Source organism: Gavialis gangeticus, unplaced genomic scaffold, assembly GCF_001723915.1.
Source record: "Gavialis gangeticus isolate Ggan-Ray unplaced genomic scaffold, GavGan_comp1, whole genome shotgun sequence".
Lineage (NCBI taxonomy): Eukaryota > Metazoa > Chordata > Crocodylia > Gavialidae > Gavialis > Gavialis gangeticus.
The window spans coordinates 758113-775902 of NW_017728996.1; the positions used below are offsets into that span (position 1 = coordinate 758113).

At 55.3% G+C, this 17790-nt stretch overlaps 1 protein-coding gene across 1 annotated transcript in view; it reads left to right on the forward strand.

Moving 5' to 3' along the window:
* Positions 1-1822: 1822 nt before the first annotated feature.
* The window catches only part of RASGRF1 (Ras protein specific guanine nucleotide releasing factor 1), a 46068-nt gene continuing 30100 nt past the window's right edge, over positions 1823-17790 (forward strand). The window contains exons 1-9 of the mRNA XM_019503798.1: positions 1823-1897; positions 3792-3884; positions 5196-5449; positions 11792-11871; positions 12680-12873; positions 13785-13894; positions 14797-14915; positions 15434-15594; positions 17453-17516. Of these exons, the coding sequence (XP_019359343.1) occupies positions 1823-1897; positions 3792-3884; positions 5196-5449; positions 11792-11871; positions 12680-12873; positions 13785-13894; positions 14797-14915; positions 15434-15594; positions 17453-17516 (1150 nt within the window). The remainder of the gene's footprint in view (positions 1898-3791; positions 3885-5195; positions 5450-11791; positions 11872-12679; positions 12874-13784; positions 13895-14796; positions 14916-15433; positions 15595-17452; positions 17517-17790) is intronic.

Here is a 17790-nt window from a genome sequence, read left to right on the forward strand (position 1 = left end):
TGGTCCTGCTTGGAGCAGGGGTTGCACTAGATGTGCCCTCCTGACGTCCCCTCCGGCCCTCGGCATCTATGAGTCTGTGATTCTCTAATTTGAACAGTGACTGATCGCAGAGACCTCCGCACGCCCGTGCACCAGCATGCACCCCGTGAACAGCCTCCGTTCCTATCAGTCCAAGCCCAAGCTGCCCTGGACAACAGGTCCGGGAGCTGCCCCCCAAGCTGAGCAGGCCACATCCTGACCTTGTCCTGAAGCAGAAGCGGTGCATTTGCCCCCATAGGTGAACAAAGGTACCGCTACTAGTGAACAGCCAGTGCCCTGGGCTCTGCAGGGCTGGCCAGGAGCGTGCAGGGCCGGCTGGGTGGACATTGCAGTGCAGGCTCATTTCTGAAGGGCCAAGGGGAACAGCCTGGATTTGGACGCTCCTGCCAGGCAGCACATGGGTGAGCCCCACTCAGCCTGCTCGGCCAAGCTGCCCGTCTTTGGGCTGTTGCTGACCAGCCGGCACGTCTCTGGGTCTGCATTAGGAATCGCTGGACCCTGGGGACAAGCAGAGGCAGACCCGAGTGTCTCGTTGTAGCCCCCCTGGCTCCAGGGGTGACCTCCACGTGCAGGGGTGTTCATCCAACAGCCGGGCAGGGAGCTCGAAGGAGGGCTCCTCACAACGCACATGTGCGGATGCACGCACGTGGATCCATCATGCTGCAGCATCCCTGCGATCCACAGGGATCGGGGCCGGTCTCCTGAACCTGCACCAGCTCCGCTTCCAGGAGAGCGCACGACCCAGACGGCGACAGGGAATGAACTGCGGAGGCGCCCCTGGCACGCTGCGAAAATACCCCCGGCCCAGCTGTCTGTCAAGCAGGTTTTAGGGCCTAGTCTCCCCTTCCTCCCACCTGTGCGCGTTGAATTTAAACAAGCTAGGAGGACACGTGGCACCAAGCGGCCCGTTGACATTGACCCATCGCATTGGCGGGAAGGAAGGTCTGGTCTGACCCAATTACATCGCTTTTGATAAGCGGGCTCAAACTTCCCACACCTTGGGATTAGGGCATCTGTGCTAGCTGTTGGCATCGAGGGGAAGATGGGAGTTGCACACACACCTTGACTTCAGCCAAAGGATTATGGGTTAAAATGCATAATCGATCATTTAAAAGCTGGCAAAGTGCCAGCGGTAATTTGCACATGGCTGGGCTGGCCTGCATGGGATTGCACCTTGTGTTGTTTTCTCCTCCACGTCCTTTTGAAGTACCGATCCGATCATCGGCTTCTACTTTAATGTGCAAATTTTGCTCACCTGATTTAAAAAAAAGACCCCCCCCCCATCCAGCCCTCTGCCGTGCTGAATATTTATCCGTCAGAGGCTTTAAACCTCGCTCTGCAGCGCCGAGAAGAAGCAGTTTCCAGCCAGGAGCTGATTGGGAATCCGAAATAACTCTGTTCGGTTTTTAATGTGCTGTTTGATACACCCCGGTCGTTGATGAAGCGTGTCATCGTGCAGCTGGCCCCGGGACGATGCTGGCAGGGGCAGGGAGGCCTGTTTCCAAGAGAGACGGCTGCTATTTCTGGAGACAGACCTGGGGCCTGTTGCTGCCCGGGCTGGCCTTGGGGGAAGCATGCTCCCCGGGCCCAATCCTGCACGGGGGGCTGAGCCCCAAACCCTCCGAGAATAGGAAAGCATCCGTGAGACCCTGCAGAATCAGGCAAGGGAGTCTTGATTCAGAGAAGCCTCCTGCTCCCTGCTGCCGTGCATTGCTCCTGGCACTGCAGTGCACTCAAATCCATGATTTTAATGAGATTTAAGCACAGGTTTAGCATTAAGGTCATGCTCCTGGGCTTTCCTGAACGAAACCAGCTGGGACAGTGGCGCTTGCCCGGCCTGCCCTTGGCGCGGCAGAGGGTTAGCGAGCGAAAGGTGGCATCGGGCGGGTCTGATCTGTGCTCCGCATCGGAGGCTCCTGGGCAGCCGAGGGCCTGCACCCGTCTGTGGGGGCTGGCCGGCGTTCAGGAGGAAACGGTCAAACGTGGCGTTTGATCTGCATTCGGGAGCGGGGAGCTCGGTTTCAAGTTCTCCAGGGGAAAGAAAAGCCCCGCTCTTGACTGAGCTGTGAATGGTGAAGCTCCGGTGTCTCCGGGAATGGGGTTCAACGGTGGGGAGATCCTTCCTGTTCGAGAGGCGCTGGGTGGGGATGGATTTTGTCCGCAGACGGGCCCGGGCTGCGCGGTTTCGCTGCTGAAGAGCTGCGGGGGGTCTCTGCGTAGTGTTTCCTCTCCTTTCGGGCAGGACCGTCAGGTCATCCAGCTCACGGACTCGCGCGGGGGCAGGTCGGACAATAGTCCCAACTCGCTTTGGAGTTGGCAGCCTCTCGTCTTGGCACCCTGAGCTTGTGCACGGGGCCTTTTGCTCCCAAGGTCGACGACGGTCTTATTTGTAAATAATTCGCCCAGATGTTTGGATGTCGGAACAAAACCTGCCTAAATTATTGGAACAAACTGCTTTGTCTGAACCTGGCTAATTAGGTCTGCCTGTCAAGTTCACGAAAAGTTTTGAGATTTCAGCTTTATTCTGAGTGCGGGCAGGACAAGTTGGGGGGAATCACAGGTGTCTTCATAGGAATAAGAAAATATGTCCCACCCAGCAGCTGCTTCCCTGGCTGTGCGCCTGGGAGAGGGAACTTCGACTTCAATCCCCTTCCTCGTGCTCTGACACCTCCTCTACCTCCCTGTGTTGCCGAGCCCAGACAGCCCAGCGTGTCTTCATTTTTCCCCCCGCCAACATGTTCTCAAATCCCAGATGTTAGAAACCCTCCTTGGGAAAAACTCTAAAAAAAACGGGCTTTTTCCAAAACTGGAAAGTGTTGTGAGCACTCTTGATTTAGATTTTAATTTGTGATTGTTTTGCAACAACATGAAAAATATAAAGTGTTTTTCAGCTTTGTTTTCTCATGACTGTATGATCGCCCCTGCCTTTTCTCTCCCCCTTGCTGCCCCCTTTTCTGTGACAAAAAGGAAAAGGGCAGGAAATATGCTGAATCAAAACCCAGCCGGCTCAATACCCGTTTTCATGACAAACCGTGAATATGTGACAACTTGCCCCTTTTTGCAAGTGGCCAAACGAAAGCAGCGGGATTTTTTTGCAGCTTTCCCCACCCTTCCTCCAGCACGAGGCTTTCTCTGGGCTGTGTCTCCTTATCCCGAGCTTATGTGCAGAAAGCGGCAGTAGTTGCTTGTGTCAGCTTGAAGGTGGGGTAGAGACTAACTAAATCAGAGGTGCATTAGCTTTCATAAGCACTGGCCACTTAATCAGAGTCCATGTAGGGATGTGCCGAGGCACCCGATGCAGCGGGCGCTTGCTTACGAAAACTTGTGCATCTCTGGTGTATAGTTAGTCCATGAGGTGCGGGTCTCCCCCGCCTTTTGCATGCATCTGGCTGCGTTTCTAGTGCAGAATTGTTAATCCCTGTTTCCCATCTGTTCGATAACGCCGACGAAGTGCGTCCAGCCAACTTTCCAAATACGCTGTAGGAGGGAAAACTGTTTCGTGTTTATGGTTGCAATACTTTTCATACGCTTCCTTAGTGCTTCCTCCATAGCAACAGAACCAGACGTTGCTCTCAGCTGAAGTGGGAGTCGGGACGGGGTCTGAGCCTCGTGCGGGAGCAGAATCGGGCTATCGGGGGATTCACCTACGGCAAAATCCTGTCCCTGGGAATGGCACAAACTGCAGAGGGGGCAGAGATTGCTCGCGGCCATGTCCTGTCTCGCAGGCTCAGCTTGTTTCCACGTGTTTGCAGATCGCCTCCTTGCTCAAAGACAACGAGCGCATCCAGTCCATTCAGACCAACGTGCCCAACGACGACGACAGCGATATCAAGAAAATTAAAAAGGTTGGTCCTCCCCATTATTAAATTATGTACCCTTATTAAAGCCAGGTATATAGTCAAGGCTGGGTGCTTTCCCCAGGGGCTAACTCCCTTCAGAGGCACAACATGAGGATTTTCCTGGGCATTTATTTCAGGAAGGAGGCATGTTCCTTGCTACTTGCTAGTGCAGGGCATCTCAACCTTGGTTGACTCAAAGCACCTTTCGCTAGACTGGAAACACCCCTCGGGAAAAGCCAGCTCTTAGTTTTCATTAGTTTTTTGACTAGGGAAAAACAATAGAGTCATTCTCCTGCTGGAAAGAAATCGGGCAGACCGCACCAGGCTGGAGTGGTTTTTAACACGACAAATCCTGCTTGGAATCTCTGGGGTTTTCTTGCACCGTTGGGTGTGTACACCTTGTGTGGCACCCTCGCAAGGCTATCTAGGCACCCCTGGGTGCTGGGGCACCCTGGTTGAGAATCACCATGTGGGTGTTGAACGGGTAGGGCTGCTTGAGCTGCCTGAACTTGATGAACTCCTGCAGGGAGATGTGCACAGCTGCCTTGGAAATCATTACTGCATGCACACCTTCATCAGGCACCACTTCTGTGCTTGGCAAGGGCACAGCATGAGGCTGGTCATGCCAGCTCAGATGCAAATTAGCCACTTCCACCCTAATCCAGCGCCTGCTTTACCTGTGCTGGGTCAGGATGTGATGCCTTGTAGTTGTCAGGCCAACCGGGGCAGGTCCCCTGCCTGGAGACCTGGCGCCGAAGCTTTGCCACGCACGTGGCAAGCTCCCGCTGCTTCTCGAGGGGTAGATGGCGATGAGTTTGTGTGTATGTCGGTGTGTGGGGGTGGGTGCATGGATCTATGTATAGCCAGGGCTGAGTACAGATTTAGATGCGATATAGATAGCGCTCATCATACACACAAGACGCGGAAGCTTTTTATGCAGCTGAGGTACTTGTGCCTTGTGTGTACTATGCTACGTGCGTGCATCCTTGCATGGGCACCTCCCGGTTCACCCATCCATTGGTGAATGGCTAGGCAGGTTTAGGCACAAAGCAGGCTGGGTATTCCCACATCCTCGTGGTCCTGCTAACAGCAAAGGCTGCTCTACTGTGCCGCTGCAAGGGCCAGGTCAAGAACGAACGCCGCCTCCTTTCATCTGCGAGGGAGACCGGCATTCATCTTTGTCAAAGAAGAAATTAGGATGTTGCTGGCTGTAAGAAGGGGCCTTGAACTGAGCTGTTAATTGAGGAGCTTTGGGGTCCTTGCGCCTGCCCAGGTCATTACGCCAGCCCCGTAACGAGCTCATTCATGTGTTCGCAGGTCCAGAGCTTCCTGCGCGGCTGGTTGTGCAGGAGGAAGTGGAAGACGATCATCCAGGACTACATCCGCTCGCCGCACGCCGACAGCATGAGGAAGAGGAACCAGGTCGTGTTCAGCATGCTGGAGGCCGAGGCCGAGTACGTCCAGCAGCTGCACATCCTCGTCAACAACTTCCTGCGCCCACTCCGCATGGCGGCCAGCTCCAAGAAGCCGCCCATCACGCACGACGATGTCAGCAGCATCTTCCTGAACAGGTGAGCGCCGTCCCGGGAATGCGCAGGGGATGGCTTGTAGGTCTGCCCTGCCCTGCACGGGGACACGAGGCTGCTCCGTGGGGCTGAGCCCCCTCCCCGTCCTGGAAGACACAAGCGCTGCAGCTGCGGGGATGTGTTGCATATGCCGTGTCCGGAGAGTGTCCGGACCGGGGGGCCTTGCGGGCAGTGGATGGGGGATGCTTTGGCTCGTGGGTTGCAGGGAGCAGCTGAGTCCAAGGAAAGCTGAGCCCAGACCCCAGCGTGTCTCCTGCCTTCCTCCCTCCCCGAGTCCTTGCATTCTGCCCAAAATCGAGGAGGATGCCCCTGTGTATTTCCTAGCCCATTTTATTTATGTAAATCCTCCATGGGCTTGTGCGGGGGGCATCCAGGGGATGAGCCAGTTGCCTTGGACTAGCACGGCGACTGGGTGCCTGTACCAGCGCTCCCTCCATGTCTCTCTCACCTCAGGTCTCCTCCTTTTTGGGCAGCTCTGGCTCTTCTACCACCCTGGCCGGGGCTCCAGGGACGCTCCCTATCTAGCCACATCCCGGCCTTGCTTGCAGTGAGGACAGGCCTCTGGCTTCCAGTGGGGAAAGCATTAACCCTGCCTGCCCCTGCAGCAAATCCACACGCGCCCAGGGGCCATGGAGGCAACAACATGGGGAAGTTTCATAGAATCATAGAAAATGACCTCAGGAGGTCACATCTAGTCCAACCCCCTGCTCCAAGCAGGACCAGCCCCGGCTACATCATCCCAGCCAACGCTCTGTCTAGCCGGGGCTTAAAAACCTTCAAGGATGGAGACCGCACCACCTCTCTGGGTAACCTGTTCCAGTGCTTCACCACCCTCCTCATGAAAAAGTTTTTCCTAATATCCAACCTCAACTTGCCTTGCTGCAGCTTGAGCCCATGGCTCCTTGTCCTGTCGTCTGCCACCACAGAGAACAGCCCAGCTCCAGCCTCTTTGCAGCCCCCCTGCAGGGAGGTGAAGGCTGCTATTCAACCCCCCTCGGTCTTCTCTTCTGCAGACTCAATCATAGACTTCATAGACATTAGGGCTGGATGGGACCTCTGAACATCATCGAATCCAGCCCCCTGCCCCAGGGGCAGGAAGTCAGCTGGGACCATAGGATCCCAGCAAGATAAGCATCCAATTTGTTCTTGAAGGTGTTCAATGTAGATGCTTGAACCACCTCCGATGGCAGACTGCTCCAGACCTTGGGGGCTCGGACAGTAAAGAAATTCTTCCTTATGTCCAGCCTGAAACAGTCTTGCAGTAGTTTATGACCATTCAACCTCGTCATCCCTTGGGGCGCTCTGGTGAACAAACGTTCCCCCAGATACTGGTGGTCACCCCTGATAAACTTATAGGTGGCCACCAGATCACCCCTGAACCTGCGCTTTTCCAGGCTAAAGAGTCCCATGTCTCTCAGCCTATCATTGTAAGGTCTGTTTTCCTGACCTCTGATCATGTGCGTGGCTCTTCTCTGCACCCTCTCAAGCTTCTCCACATCCTTTTTGAATTGCGAAGCTCAAAACTGGACGCAGTACTCCAGCTGCGGCCTCACCAAGGCCGAGTACAAGGGGAGAATGACGTCCCGGGATTTGCTTGAGAAGCATCTATGGATGCAAGCCGGCATTTTGGTCACTTTAGTAGCCACAGCATTGCATTGCAGGCTCATGTTCATCTTGTGGTCAATGATGACCCCAAGTCTCTTTCTTCCGTAGCGCTAGCCAGCGTAGCACTGCCGGGCCTATAAGGATGCTGCAGGTTTTTCCTCCCAAGGTGGAGAACCTGGCATTTTTGGTGTTGAACACCATCAGGTTCTCGTCCGCCCATTTGCTGAGCCTGTCCAGGTCAGCCTGGATCACCTGCCTGTCCTCAGGTGTGGATGCTTTGCCCCAAAGTTTGGTGTCATCAGTGAACTTGGCCAGTCCACTTCTGACTCCAATGTCCACATCATTAAAGATGTTGAACAATATGGGTCCAAGGACAGAGCCTTGGGAGACCCCACTGGTCACAGGACACCATGACGATTGACTGCCATCAATTACTACCCTCTGGGTCCGACCACGGAGCCAATTTCCCAGCCAGCGGATCGTGGTGGACCCAAGGCCACAACTGGCCAGTTTTGCCAAGAGGTGATCATGGGATACCAGATTGAATCATCCCAGTTCCCTCAGCCTCTCCTCACCAGTCCTGTCCCCCAGCCCCACAACCATTTTCGTCGCTTTCCACTGGACTCCCTCCAACTTGTCCACATCCTTTCTGCAGTGGGGGGGCCCCACAGGTGGACACCGGACTCCAGATGTGGCCTCCCCAGTGCTGAATAGAGGGGAGGAATCACTTCCCTTGGTCTGCTGGCAACGCTCCTCCCCGGGGTTTGGACAAGAGAGCAGAGCTGCTGCTTCCATAACTCCAGCTGGGGACACAAAGCCTGGGGCAGCTGAAGCAGTGCCCAGCGTGTCACCCCAGGCAGCCAGGCACGAGAGCTGTGGGTAGGAGTGATGCTTCTCCAAGCCGGACCCCTCCAACAGGACACCCCAGGGCACATTGCTCCCCCAGGCTACTGGGGTGCAGGAAGGCACTGTTTCCAGTCCCATCCCATGAGGGTTCCCGGTGGACTCCCATCGCCTATCTGTCCGTGGGAGTAGCATCAAGTAACATTGTCCAGATGTGCTCGGTGTGGCCTCAACTCTCTGCTCCTGTGTCAGGCTCCCATGGGATGCTCGCCTAGCACTGCTGGACCCCAGCATGACATGGGTCTGTCACTGCCTCTGAAGCGCCTCACCGCTCCGCTGATCCTGACGGGGTGCCGAGGGGCACGTCGTACCCTCCCCAGCCCTGAAAGCACTGAGCATGGTGTTCTCTGTGGGACACACCTCCTAATATGTTGGAAACCAGTAAAACATAGCCTATTCCTGCTGCTGTAGTCCAGGAAGACTGGAAGGGCAGAGATGGGGCCCCAACTGCAGAAGACCAGCCTGGACCTCCAGACCTGCTTGGACCCTGGTGCATGGGTTTCACCCATTATTGATGCAGGCAGCAGCGGCAGCTTGGTCCTCAACCTCTGAATGTCTCAGATGCTGAGACATGTCACACCTCGAGCTTTGCTTTGGGCCATCTTCCCTCCGGATATCCTCTGCGCTGGACAAGGTGTGGCAGGTGAGAGACCAAGGGAGGGCTCAACTGAGCCTGAGCCAGGTGGGGGCTGTCCCTGTGGCCACAAGCCTGCTACGCCAAAGAAACACTGAAATGGAGGGTGAAGAAAAGAGAGCGTGTTCTGGGGTCTCCTCAAAGGAGCTGTAACTCATGCTTAGTCTTGGCTTCTGTTGTTGTGCATCTGCTGTGGTGTGTGCAGCGGGTTGTGTGCATGGAGGGGAGCACATGTCACTGCTTCCCCTGTGTGAAGGGAGGACTTGAGCTGGTGGGGCCTGATATCCACAGGTGCTGCCATGCAGACCGACATCCACTGGCCTCTGGTATGTTCCTACCAATCCCGGTTCTTTTACCAGCTTCAAAACCAGCAGTGAGCATAGAGGGGCGGGAAGTCATTGCCCCTAGGCCATGCCTAGCCCAAATCTGAAGGACTTGCCACACATGCAGATTAAACCTGGATAGAAACCAGCTATCAAGTTTTTGCACATTTTCAAGCACTAACTGCACGTGTGTGTCTACATGTACTTTTACGTGCGCCTAAACTTAATTCACATTTGCCTAATGAGTATTAAGGCGATTTAGATGCACATCTACACATGCACACACTAAGGTGCATTAACATGGTGTGCAGACCGACTTGGGACTAAAGTTGGTTAGGAACAAAACTTGGAACTAAAATTAGGAACTTGGGACGAAAGTTAGTTAGGAACAAAAGCTTGGGACTAAAGTTATTCTCAAGTTGGTTGACATACACTGACTTAATGTGCTTTCATGCATCTACTCATGCATTAAGATGTTTTAGCTATGCACACCTAAATTCGATACCTGCTTTTGCAGGTATCAAATTTAGGCACGTATAGTTTAAAATCGCCATTTTTAAGGTGCTTTAAGGGTGCACATGTGTTTCATAGTCACTAGGGTCAGGAGGGACCTGATGAGATCATCTAGCCTGACCTCCTGCCGCAGGCAGGAATGAATGGTGGGTTCACAAGACCCCAGACAGGTGATCATCCAACCTCCTCTTGAATTTGCCCAAGGTAGGAGTGAGGACCGCTTCCCTGAGAAGTTGAGTCCAGATTATGGCCACCCTAACTGTAAAATATTGCCTCCTGGTGCCTTTAATACACCTTAAAAATTAATAATGTGCCTTAAATTGGCATGTGTAGATGCATCCACTCTGTAGCTGATTGGCTTTTTGTAGCTGGATGGCCATTTTTATGGCTGTATCATTACTTTGCACACATGGCCAATCTTATTTTGCACATCTAAATATATTGCATGCTTAACCAGCTAGTTGCATAATATATGTAAAGTGTGGCAGGGGCCTGAGTTCTGTGTAAGGGCTTTGCTGAAACCTTGGTCCATCTGACCCAGCTGGCTCCTGCTTGGCCCATGTGGCCATCTGTTCCCAGAAAATGCGTAGGAAGATACCCTGAGAGAAGCCCCCATGCATCCTGCCTAGCCCCGGGGTGGGGGGCTCAGGTGGATGGAAACTGTGTGCAATACCAGGGGTGACTGAAATAATCAGAGATGTCCCAAGCATGCTGGGAACAATAGGTCGGAGCAGGCAGCAGCTGGGCCTGGCATGGGGGTGGTGACAGTCATTTATCAGCGGCTGCAAATTAAATGGAGACTGTACCTCGTTGTCAAGAAAGGAGATGAACGACGTGGCCTGGGAGGAGACATCAATCTCCTGGGCGAGGCGGAGGAGGAAGCCAGTGTGATGCCACCAGCATCCTGCCGGCAGCCAGGGGATGAGGAGTGTCCAGGCTCAGGAGTCCAGCTCTGGCCTTGCTGGCCACAGGACGGAGGCTTCTTGGATCTGCCTGGTTTGACCCCACTCTGCAGGTGTCGGGGACAGCAGGAGGTGGGGAGACACTTGCTCCACTGCTCACAGCCAAGCTGGGGCCCCAGTGCCATCAGCTGCAGGGACATACAGACCTCACCAAGTCCAGTGCCGCAGGTGGCAAGGTACCAGTGAAGCTAACGCTGGATCTCATGGCCAGGCACCAAGGCCCGGGTTAGTCAAGGACAGTTGGGTCTGCCTTGCCAAGGACCACTCAGAACAGGCTGCTGGGGGATTATCCCGTGGCAGCAATGGGGAGAAATGAGGGGTTTGCAGAGCTGGGCAGGGACAGAAGGCATCTGGGATGCCGAGCTGTCCTCTGGCCCCTGTTCCAGCAGACCTGAGGCTGGGAGCAGCAACAAGGTGCTCCAGAAATAGGTCCTTTCCAAGGGAGTTCCTCCGGACCCCTGCCCATTGGAAAGGGAGGTGCATACCCTGCAAGCCTTGCCATTGGTGCTGCATTCTGGGTCTCTGCACTGGGGGGGCAGAGGAGAGTCCCTGGGGGGTTCCCTGCCTGCACCCTCCACCAAGCCCTGCCGCACCAGTCTGAGCTGGGACGTGATGGGGGCACCGGGGGGAGCGTTGCCTGGAACTACTGCTCCACATACCCGCATGGGAGGACTAGTGCCCCAGGGCACCAGCTTCTCCCTACTGCAGTAGTAGCTCTGTGTCATCCTGGCCCTAAACATGGCAGGGAGAGGCAGGTCCTGGAGCAGCTGCACTGGCCCCACTGGCTGCCAAATTCACCTGTTTGGCACCAGATCTCTGAACATGCTGACTGTGATAAACCACTGAAGTGGGGTGCAACAGGTTGTGAAGGATTTCCTAAAGCTGTGGGATGTCCTCTTTTCCTTCCCCTGTCAGGAAACCCCCTTATGTTGCCTCTTGCTGGCGAGTGGGGAGGTTTGTTTGCATGGGGAGATGGATTTCTCTGGGTTTCTGGGTGGGGGCTCAAGCCAAAATAAACCCCTGAGATGGAGCTCATTACTGCCTCATTAGGTCCCGTGCCCAGCCAGAGGGTGGCAGTGGGTTTGAGCAGGGTGGCATGGGGCATCTTCAACCCTGTCTTCCTAGAAGTGCAGGGCCTGCAAGGACTGCTCCTTTCTGTGCCAAAGAGGATACCTTGGTAGTACTCGGTCCTGCTCCTGAGATGGTGACCCTGGCAGCCTATCTGTCTCGCTGGCCAGTGGCTTGAGCTGCTTTGTCCCATGAGCTGGTCCCCTGGCCGTGCCCGGAGGTGTTCCCTTCCACTCCCCTCCCTGTGTGCCAGCTACCCTCTCCCCAGCGCGATAAGCAGGGCTTGACCCAGCCTCTTGACTCTGGGTTTGTTTCCCAGTGAAACCATCATGTTCCTGCACCAGATCTTCTACCAAGGCCTGAAAGCGAGGATCTCCAGCTGGCCGACGCTCGTGCTGGGTGAGTCCCTGTGTGGCCTTATTGCATTTATCCCCCGCTCTCTCGCTGAGGCCCTTCCTCCCAAGACATTCAATGGTTGTTCTCTCCAGCCGTGTAGATGCCAGGCACCTCTCTGTGGCACATCGCTGCTGGCTGCTATGCAAGGCACCAGCCTGTTTTGTTCCCAAAGGCAGAAGATCCTCAGGGGAACATGGAATGAAGTAGTTCTGCGCTCCGATGGCCGGGCTTGGGGTTTTGCAAGGCAGCTACATGAAGGGGCGAGCTCCCTGTAGCTGCTCTTTTGTCCACAGAAAAGCCTTTGGCTACTAAAGAGCATTGATTGGCTCCTGGCCCTTTTGCACATGCTGCCCTGGTGCATGCTGCAGCCGCGTTGCGAGGGAGAGTTCTGCTTTCTCTTAACCAAAAAAGGAGAACAAAGAGGAAGCCCAGGCCCTTTGCTTCTCCCTGCTGCTTGTTTCCCCCTGCCCCAAGCTTGTGGAAGCAGCAGAATCCTGCTTTCAGAGAGGGAGGGCCGTTTGGTGCCAGCGGGGAGCTCTCTGGTGCCTCATGGGGTCTCAGCCAGCTCTGGGGACTGCGACCATGCCATGGACTGCAAGAGTGGGGCTGACAGAGCCTGAGTACTCAGCTCTTTGCAGATGCCTGCAGAGTGCTCAGGTTGGCCTGGCAGAGACATGCCTGGCTGGGCACAGCCCTGGTTATCCAACCCCAAACCACCCAGGGTTGGAGCCAGCACAGGTGTCAGGGCCAGCCTGGCCAGGAGTAGAAGAGCGGTGCAAGACACTGCCCTGACAGCCTGTCCCCACCACAGCTGACCTGTTTGACATCCTGCTGCCCATGCTGAACATCTACCAGGAGTTTGTGCGCAACCACCAGTACAGCCTGCAGATCCTGGCGCACTGCAAGCAGAACCGTGACTTTGACAAGCTGCTCAAGCACTACGAGGCCAAGCCCGACTGTGAGGAGCGCACGCTCGAGACCTTCCTCACCTACCCCATGTTCCAGGTGCGTGGCGCTCGCCTTGCACCCCTGCAGAGCCGCACAGGGCCTGCCTTCCCCTGCACGAGCACCCAGTGCCCTCAGCTCCCCGAGACGCCAGGGCTGGAAGCTTCCACCCAGCTGCCAGCCAGTGGGGAGAGCCCCATGCTACCCCATGCCAGGGTCCTGCTGCCTTCTCCCTGTAGGGCCCAGATGGGCTGTTGGGGGTCCTAAGGCCTCATCCAGACCTCCAGAGCTGTGGCTCTCCCAGGAGAATCCCCAAGTGTACAGATGTTCAGGCTTTTTTTTTCTCCTGGAATAAAAATGGCTGCTCCAGGAGAAAAATAACCTGAGTTAAATCACTCCCAGAAGAATTTCTTATGGGAGAACGACATGGCAAGGGGAGCTCAGCCAGCACAGCCCTGGGCATGCGGAGCCTTGAGCCAAGGCAGCAAAGTCCCTTTAGCTGCAAAAGCGCTGAAGCCCCGGACCAGGATTTGGCAGGGGCATGTCACCTCCCTCGGTGGGTGGTGGGGAAGACCCCAACAGGGAGCCTGGTGCCTCCTGCTATCAGAGGCCAGAAGAGGACAAGGAGCCTCCAAGCCAGCACCTGAGTCAGGGCCAAGGGCAGGTGTCGTTCACCAGTTAAGCACTGGTACTTTGTCCTGTGTGCCAGGGGCTGGAGGCCTGGCCTGGCTGTGATTGCTCCTGGCTAGGGGGGCAGTACCAGGTGGTGCATGGTGCAGGACTCTGGGGTGCATCTGGAGCAGAGGCAGCTCTGTGGGGCCTGGTGCAGGCTGGAGGGTTTAGCACGGGCAGCTCCAAGGAGCTGTGCAAAGTGCCCAGAGCTGCTGGTGTCTTCCTGACCCAGCCCAGGGTACCTTGGAGCCCCTTCTGCACATGCCTCTCATCTCCCTCATGCCTTGGTTTCTGCTCAGATCCCCAGGTACATCCTGACGCTGCACGAGCTGCTGGCACACACGCCTCATGAGCACGTGGAGAGGAACAGCCTGGACTATGCCAAATCCAAGCTGGAAGAACTTTCCAGGTCAGAACAGCTCACGTGGAGGTCTCTTCCTCAGAGGAAGGGGTTGGGAGTCCTCCAGCGCTGGGCAGGTCTTGCTCTGCTGATGGGCAGAGAGCACGGAGAGCCTGTGCGCCGTGGTGGGACAGTGCAGGCATGTTGCGGTGCAATACCAGAAAAGCTAAGGAGCGTCAGAGCAGGTGATGTCCAGAGCAGCTCCGGCCTCTGGCCCTTGAGGCGATGGCTGCAATTTGCACACGGGTTGCATCGCCGCTGACCGTCTAACTGTGGCTCTGGCGGGGGAACGGTGCTGCCGGGTGCCCTCTGTCCTGGAGCGCTGTCTGTGCTACCCAGGGTGCAGGGGAGGGAGGAAGGGGTACGAGACCTTGGGCTCACACTACCCTCCGCACACCCTGGCTTGCTCTAGGCTGGGAAAGTCTTCTCTTCTGCACAGGAAATCAGCCCAGTTCTCTCAGCCTCTCCTCACCAGTCCTGTCCCCAGCCCCTGGACCATTTTCGTTCCTCTCCGCTGGACTATCTCCAATGTGTCCACATCCTTTCTGTAGTGGGGAGCCCACAGCTGGACACAGGACTCCAGATGTGGCCTCCCCAGTGCCAAATAAAGGGGAAAAATCAGCTCCCCCATCCTGCCCTGTCCTCTGCCCAGCACCTCTCTCTGAACCAAAGCTGAATCCTGCCCTGCAGCATGCGATCTTAGATAGGTTGCCGTGGAGCAAGCCCTTGCCAAGTGTCGTGTGCTCCAGGACACGTGTCAGGCTGTGGGGTGGGCTGCTATCCCCTGGCTTTCTTTCATCGTAACTGTACTGCACGCAGCTGCCGGAGACGTGAAAAGCAACCCTGCCGCAGTCTCAGGCAGGGCCGTGGACGTCGCCCCCAGTCTCCCATGCTCTCTTCCCCTGCTCTAGGATCATGCACGACGAGGTGAGCGAGACAGAAAACATCCGGAAGAACCTGGCGATCGAGAGGATGATTATCGAAGGGTGTGAGATTCTCCTGGACACCAGCCAGACCTTTGTCAGACAAGGTATGGCCTCTGGACTTCATTCCCCTCAATCTCCTCCCGTGCACATTGGGCAGGACCCTGCCTTTCCCAGACCCGGTAGGTGGGCTCTGGGCTCACAGGGGTCCCTCCCGGACACCCCTCTCCATCCCCTGCTGCTTTGCCCCAATACCCCCTGCTCTGTGCAGGCAGCAGCTGTCTGCAGTCTGCAGTGGGACCCAGGGCATCCTAACAAGAGACCCTCGGCTGCATCCCTGCCCAAGCAAAGGAGGGAGGTGGGAGAAACCTGCACCAAGCAGCAGTGACTGGGAGCGGGGAGAGATGGAGAGAACCGGCCCCCCTCGCCCCCACCCATTAACACAGCAGCGCGGGGCTCAGCTCACCCACCATCACCTCCTTGGCAAGGTGCAGGGTCAAGGAGTGGTATCTGAGGGGAGGGGGCACTGCCGCGGCCTGCCTGACACACGTGGCACGTGACCGAGTCAGCTTCCCGGGCAGGATGAGGCGCCATGGGGTAGTCACAGGTCCTGTCCCCTCCGCAGGCTCCCTCATCCAAGTGCCGATGTCGGAGAAGGGCAAGATCACGCGGGGGCGGCTGGGCTCCCTGTCCCTGAGGAAGGAGGGCGAGAGGCAGTGCTTCCTCTTCTCCAAGCACCTGATCATCTGCACCAGGGGCTCAGGTGGAAAACTGCATCTAACCAAGGTGCGTCCTCCCACCCACGCCCCGAGCTGCCCTGGACCGCAGGGCTTGGGGGGCTCCCCCGGCGCTGCCCTGCTGCAAGCTATGGTTTAAGGGACAGCCCAGTGGTGGCCTCGGCCGTGTTGGAGTGGGTGGGCTGGGGAGCTTTCGAACCCGTTGCTCCTTGCGCCTGCGTCTGGTTTGTGCGTGGAGGGTTCCCGCTAGGTCTGGAAGACGAGCAAGCAGCTGTGCGCCTGGGGTGGGGACTGAGATTTCGGTCTGCCGACCTGTAGCTCCAGCAAGCCCCAAAACAGAGTTGACAGAGGTGGGAAGAGGCCCACGTGGGACGTCGGTGGAAGGATGGCAGGTTTCCAGTGAAGCCCCCGGAGCCACGTCCTGGTCGGCCGGCAGTCTCCGCTGCATCGTGCCGTGTACCGAGAGCAAAGGCCACATGGACTTGGCACACAGGATGTCCTGTGGGCACGGTATCTGCCATGTGTCATGTGCTAGTCCAACAGCAGACTTTTCAGCCCAGTGGCCAAATGAAAAAATTGGGGAAAACCCCCCCTCCATTCAGTGAGATGAAAACCACAGGAAACTGCTTTGTGTCAACCAGAAGTGTTGGGTTCAACCCAAATCAAAACTCTTCCTTTCATCTTTGAGTTTTTGAAGCCTTCTTATAGCCCCTTTTCCTTCTTTATTCCAGGTCAATTTTTGAACAAAAATGCTATTTCGAACCCAGAAGGGTTCACACGTGTCCCAAATGTTGCATTTGGATATTTCCAATGCGTCCAGACGCCACGTCCAGACACGTTTGGATGTGTCCAGACACAACGCCCCAGCATTTTTGCAGTGAAAAATTTCATTCTGAAGAAGCTGGAAATACTTAACACCTTGTAATTATTCTTTTTTTGGCTAAAGTCAATCACTGAATTTGGTCCAAGTACCAATTTGCTGTGTGCTGGTAGAGCCAGAAGCCAGGCCCCCCCAAGGGAAAGAGTTACCTTTTGAAAGTCCCTGAACCAGCCATCGGTTTAGCCAACGCTAAAAATAATTGCCCGGCTCTCTTGCTGATATCTGGAGTTTGTGAGTTCCCCAGGTTCCCTGACATAACTGGAGATTTGCTCCGTGTATTTAAATGCAACGCTCAAGACGAGTTCAGCATCTTTCATGTGATGCCCAGTCACTGACGAGCTGATCTGAGTCACGCGCTAAGACGAGAGAGAAATTACAAAAGAAGTTACCTATGGTTTGCTGCAATAATATTGACAATCTATTCAGTGGGAAATGTTAATTAGAGCCTAAATTTGTACATAACACCTCCAATCCGTTCCCCAGCCTCTCACTTTTGTCTGTGGATGTTTTGCAGTTAATTGAGCGCGAATCTTAGAGAAATTGTTCATTACTGGCATGAAATTACTGGTTTGAAAGAATGAGTCCATGGCAAAGAGGGGTTGATTGCAACGGCAAAATTTGGGGGAATTCAATTTGCTGCTCATCTTCAATCATTTATAAACAACTTGCTTGATCAGTTGTACAGGGAAAATGGCAATTTCCTAATGTCTCATTATGCATTTCTACCTGTCAAAACATGAAACGCGTCATCAAGGGGATGGGTGGTGATTTGTTAACAGGGTCTCAATAGGATCTTTGCTTTTCAGTAGAGAAGGCCCTTGTAGACTCTTAAACACATGCACGATTGCTCGCCCTGGGATCCTGTTTCTATCTGGTTCGACATGGCTAATATAGCAAAAGGACAGGGAGCCCATCCATCTCCCTCCTGCCGAGCCCCAAGGGGTTTCAGTGGAGAGAACGGAGGCGCGTGTGCATCTGTGCCCATTTCTCACATCTCCCTCGGGTGCCTGTTGCTTCTCTCTTTCAGAACGGCGTGATCTCGCTCATTGACTGCACCTTGGTTGAGGAGCAAGAGAGCACAGATGAGGAAAGTAGGTATTAACCCCCCGGCGGATCTAGGGTTTGAGAAAGTGGGGTGCAGATGGTGTGGCTCATCATTACCTGCAGCACAACGCATTTCTCTCCAGTTAAAGAGAAACGAGAAGCTTTGCTATTATGGTAGAGGGCCAGTGCTATGTTATTTGGGTTAAGAATTCACCATTCAGCGCAAGGTAGCAAAGGCAAGCAGTCAGGTGGTGGCCCTAGATTTTAGGAGGGCGAACTTCAACGAGCTAAGGAGGATAGTTGGAGAAGCGCTGAAGACTC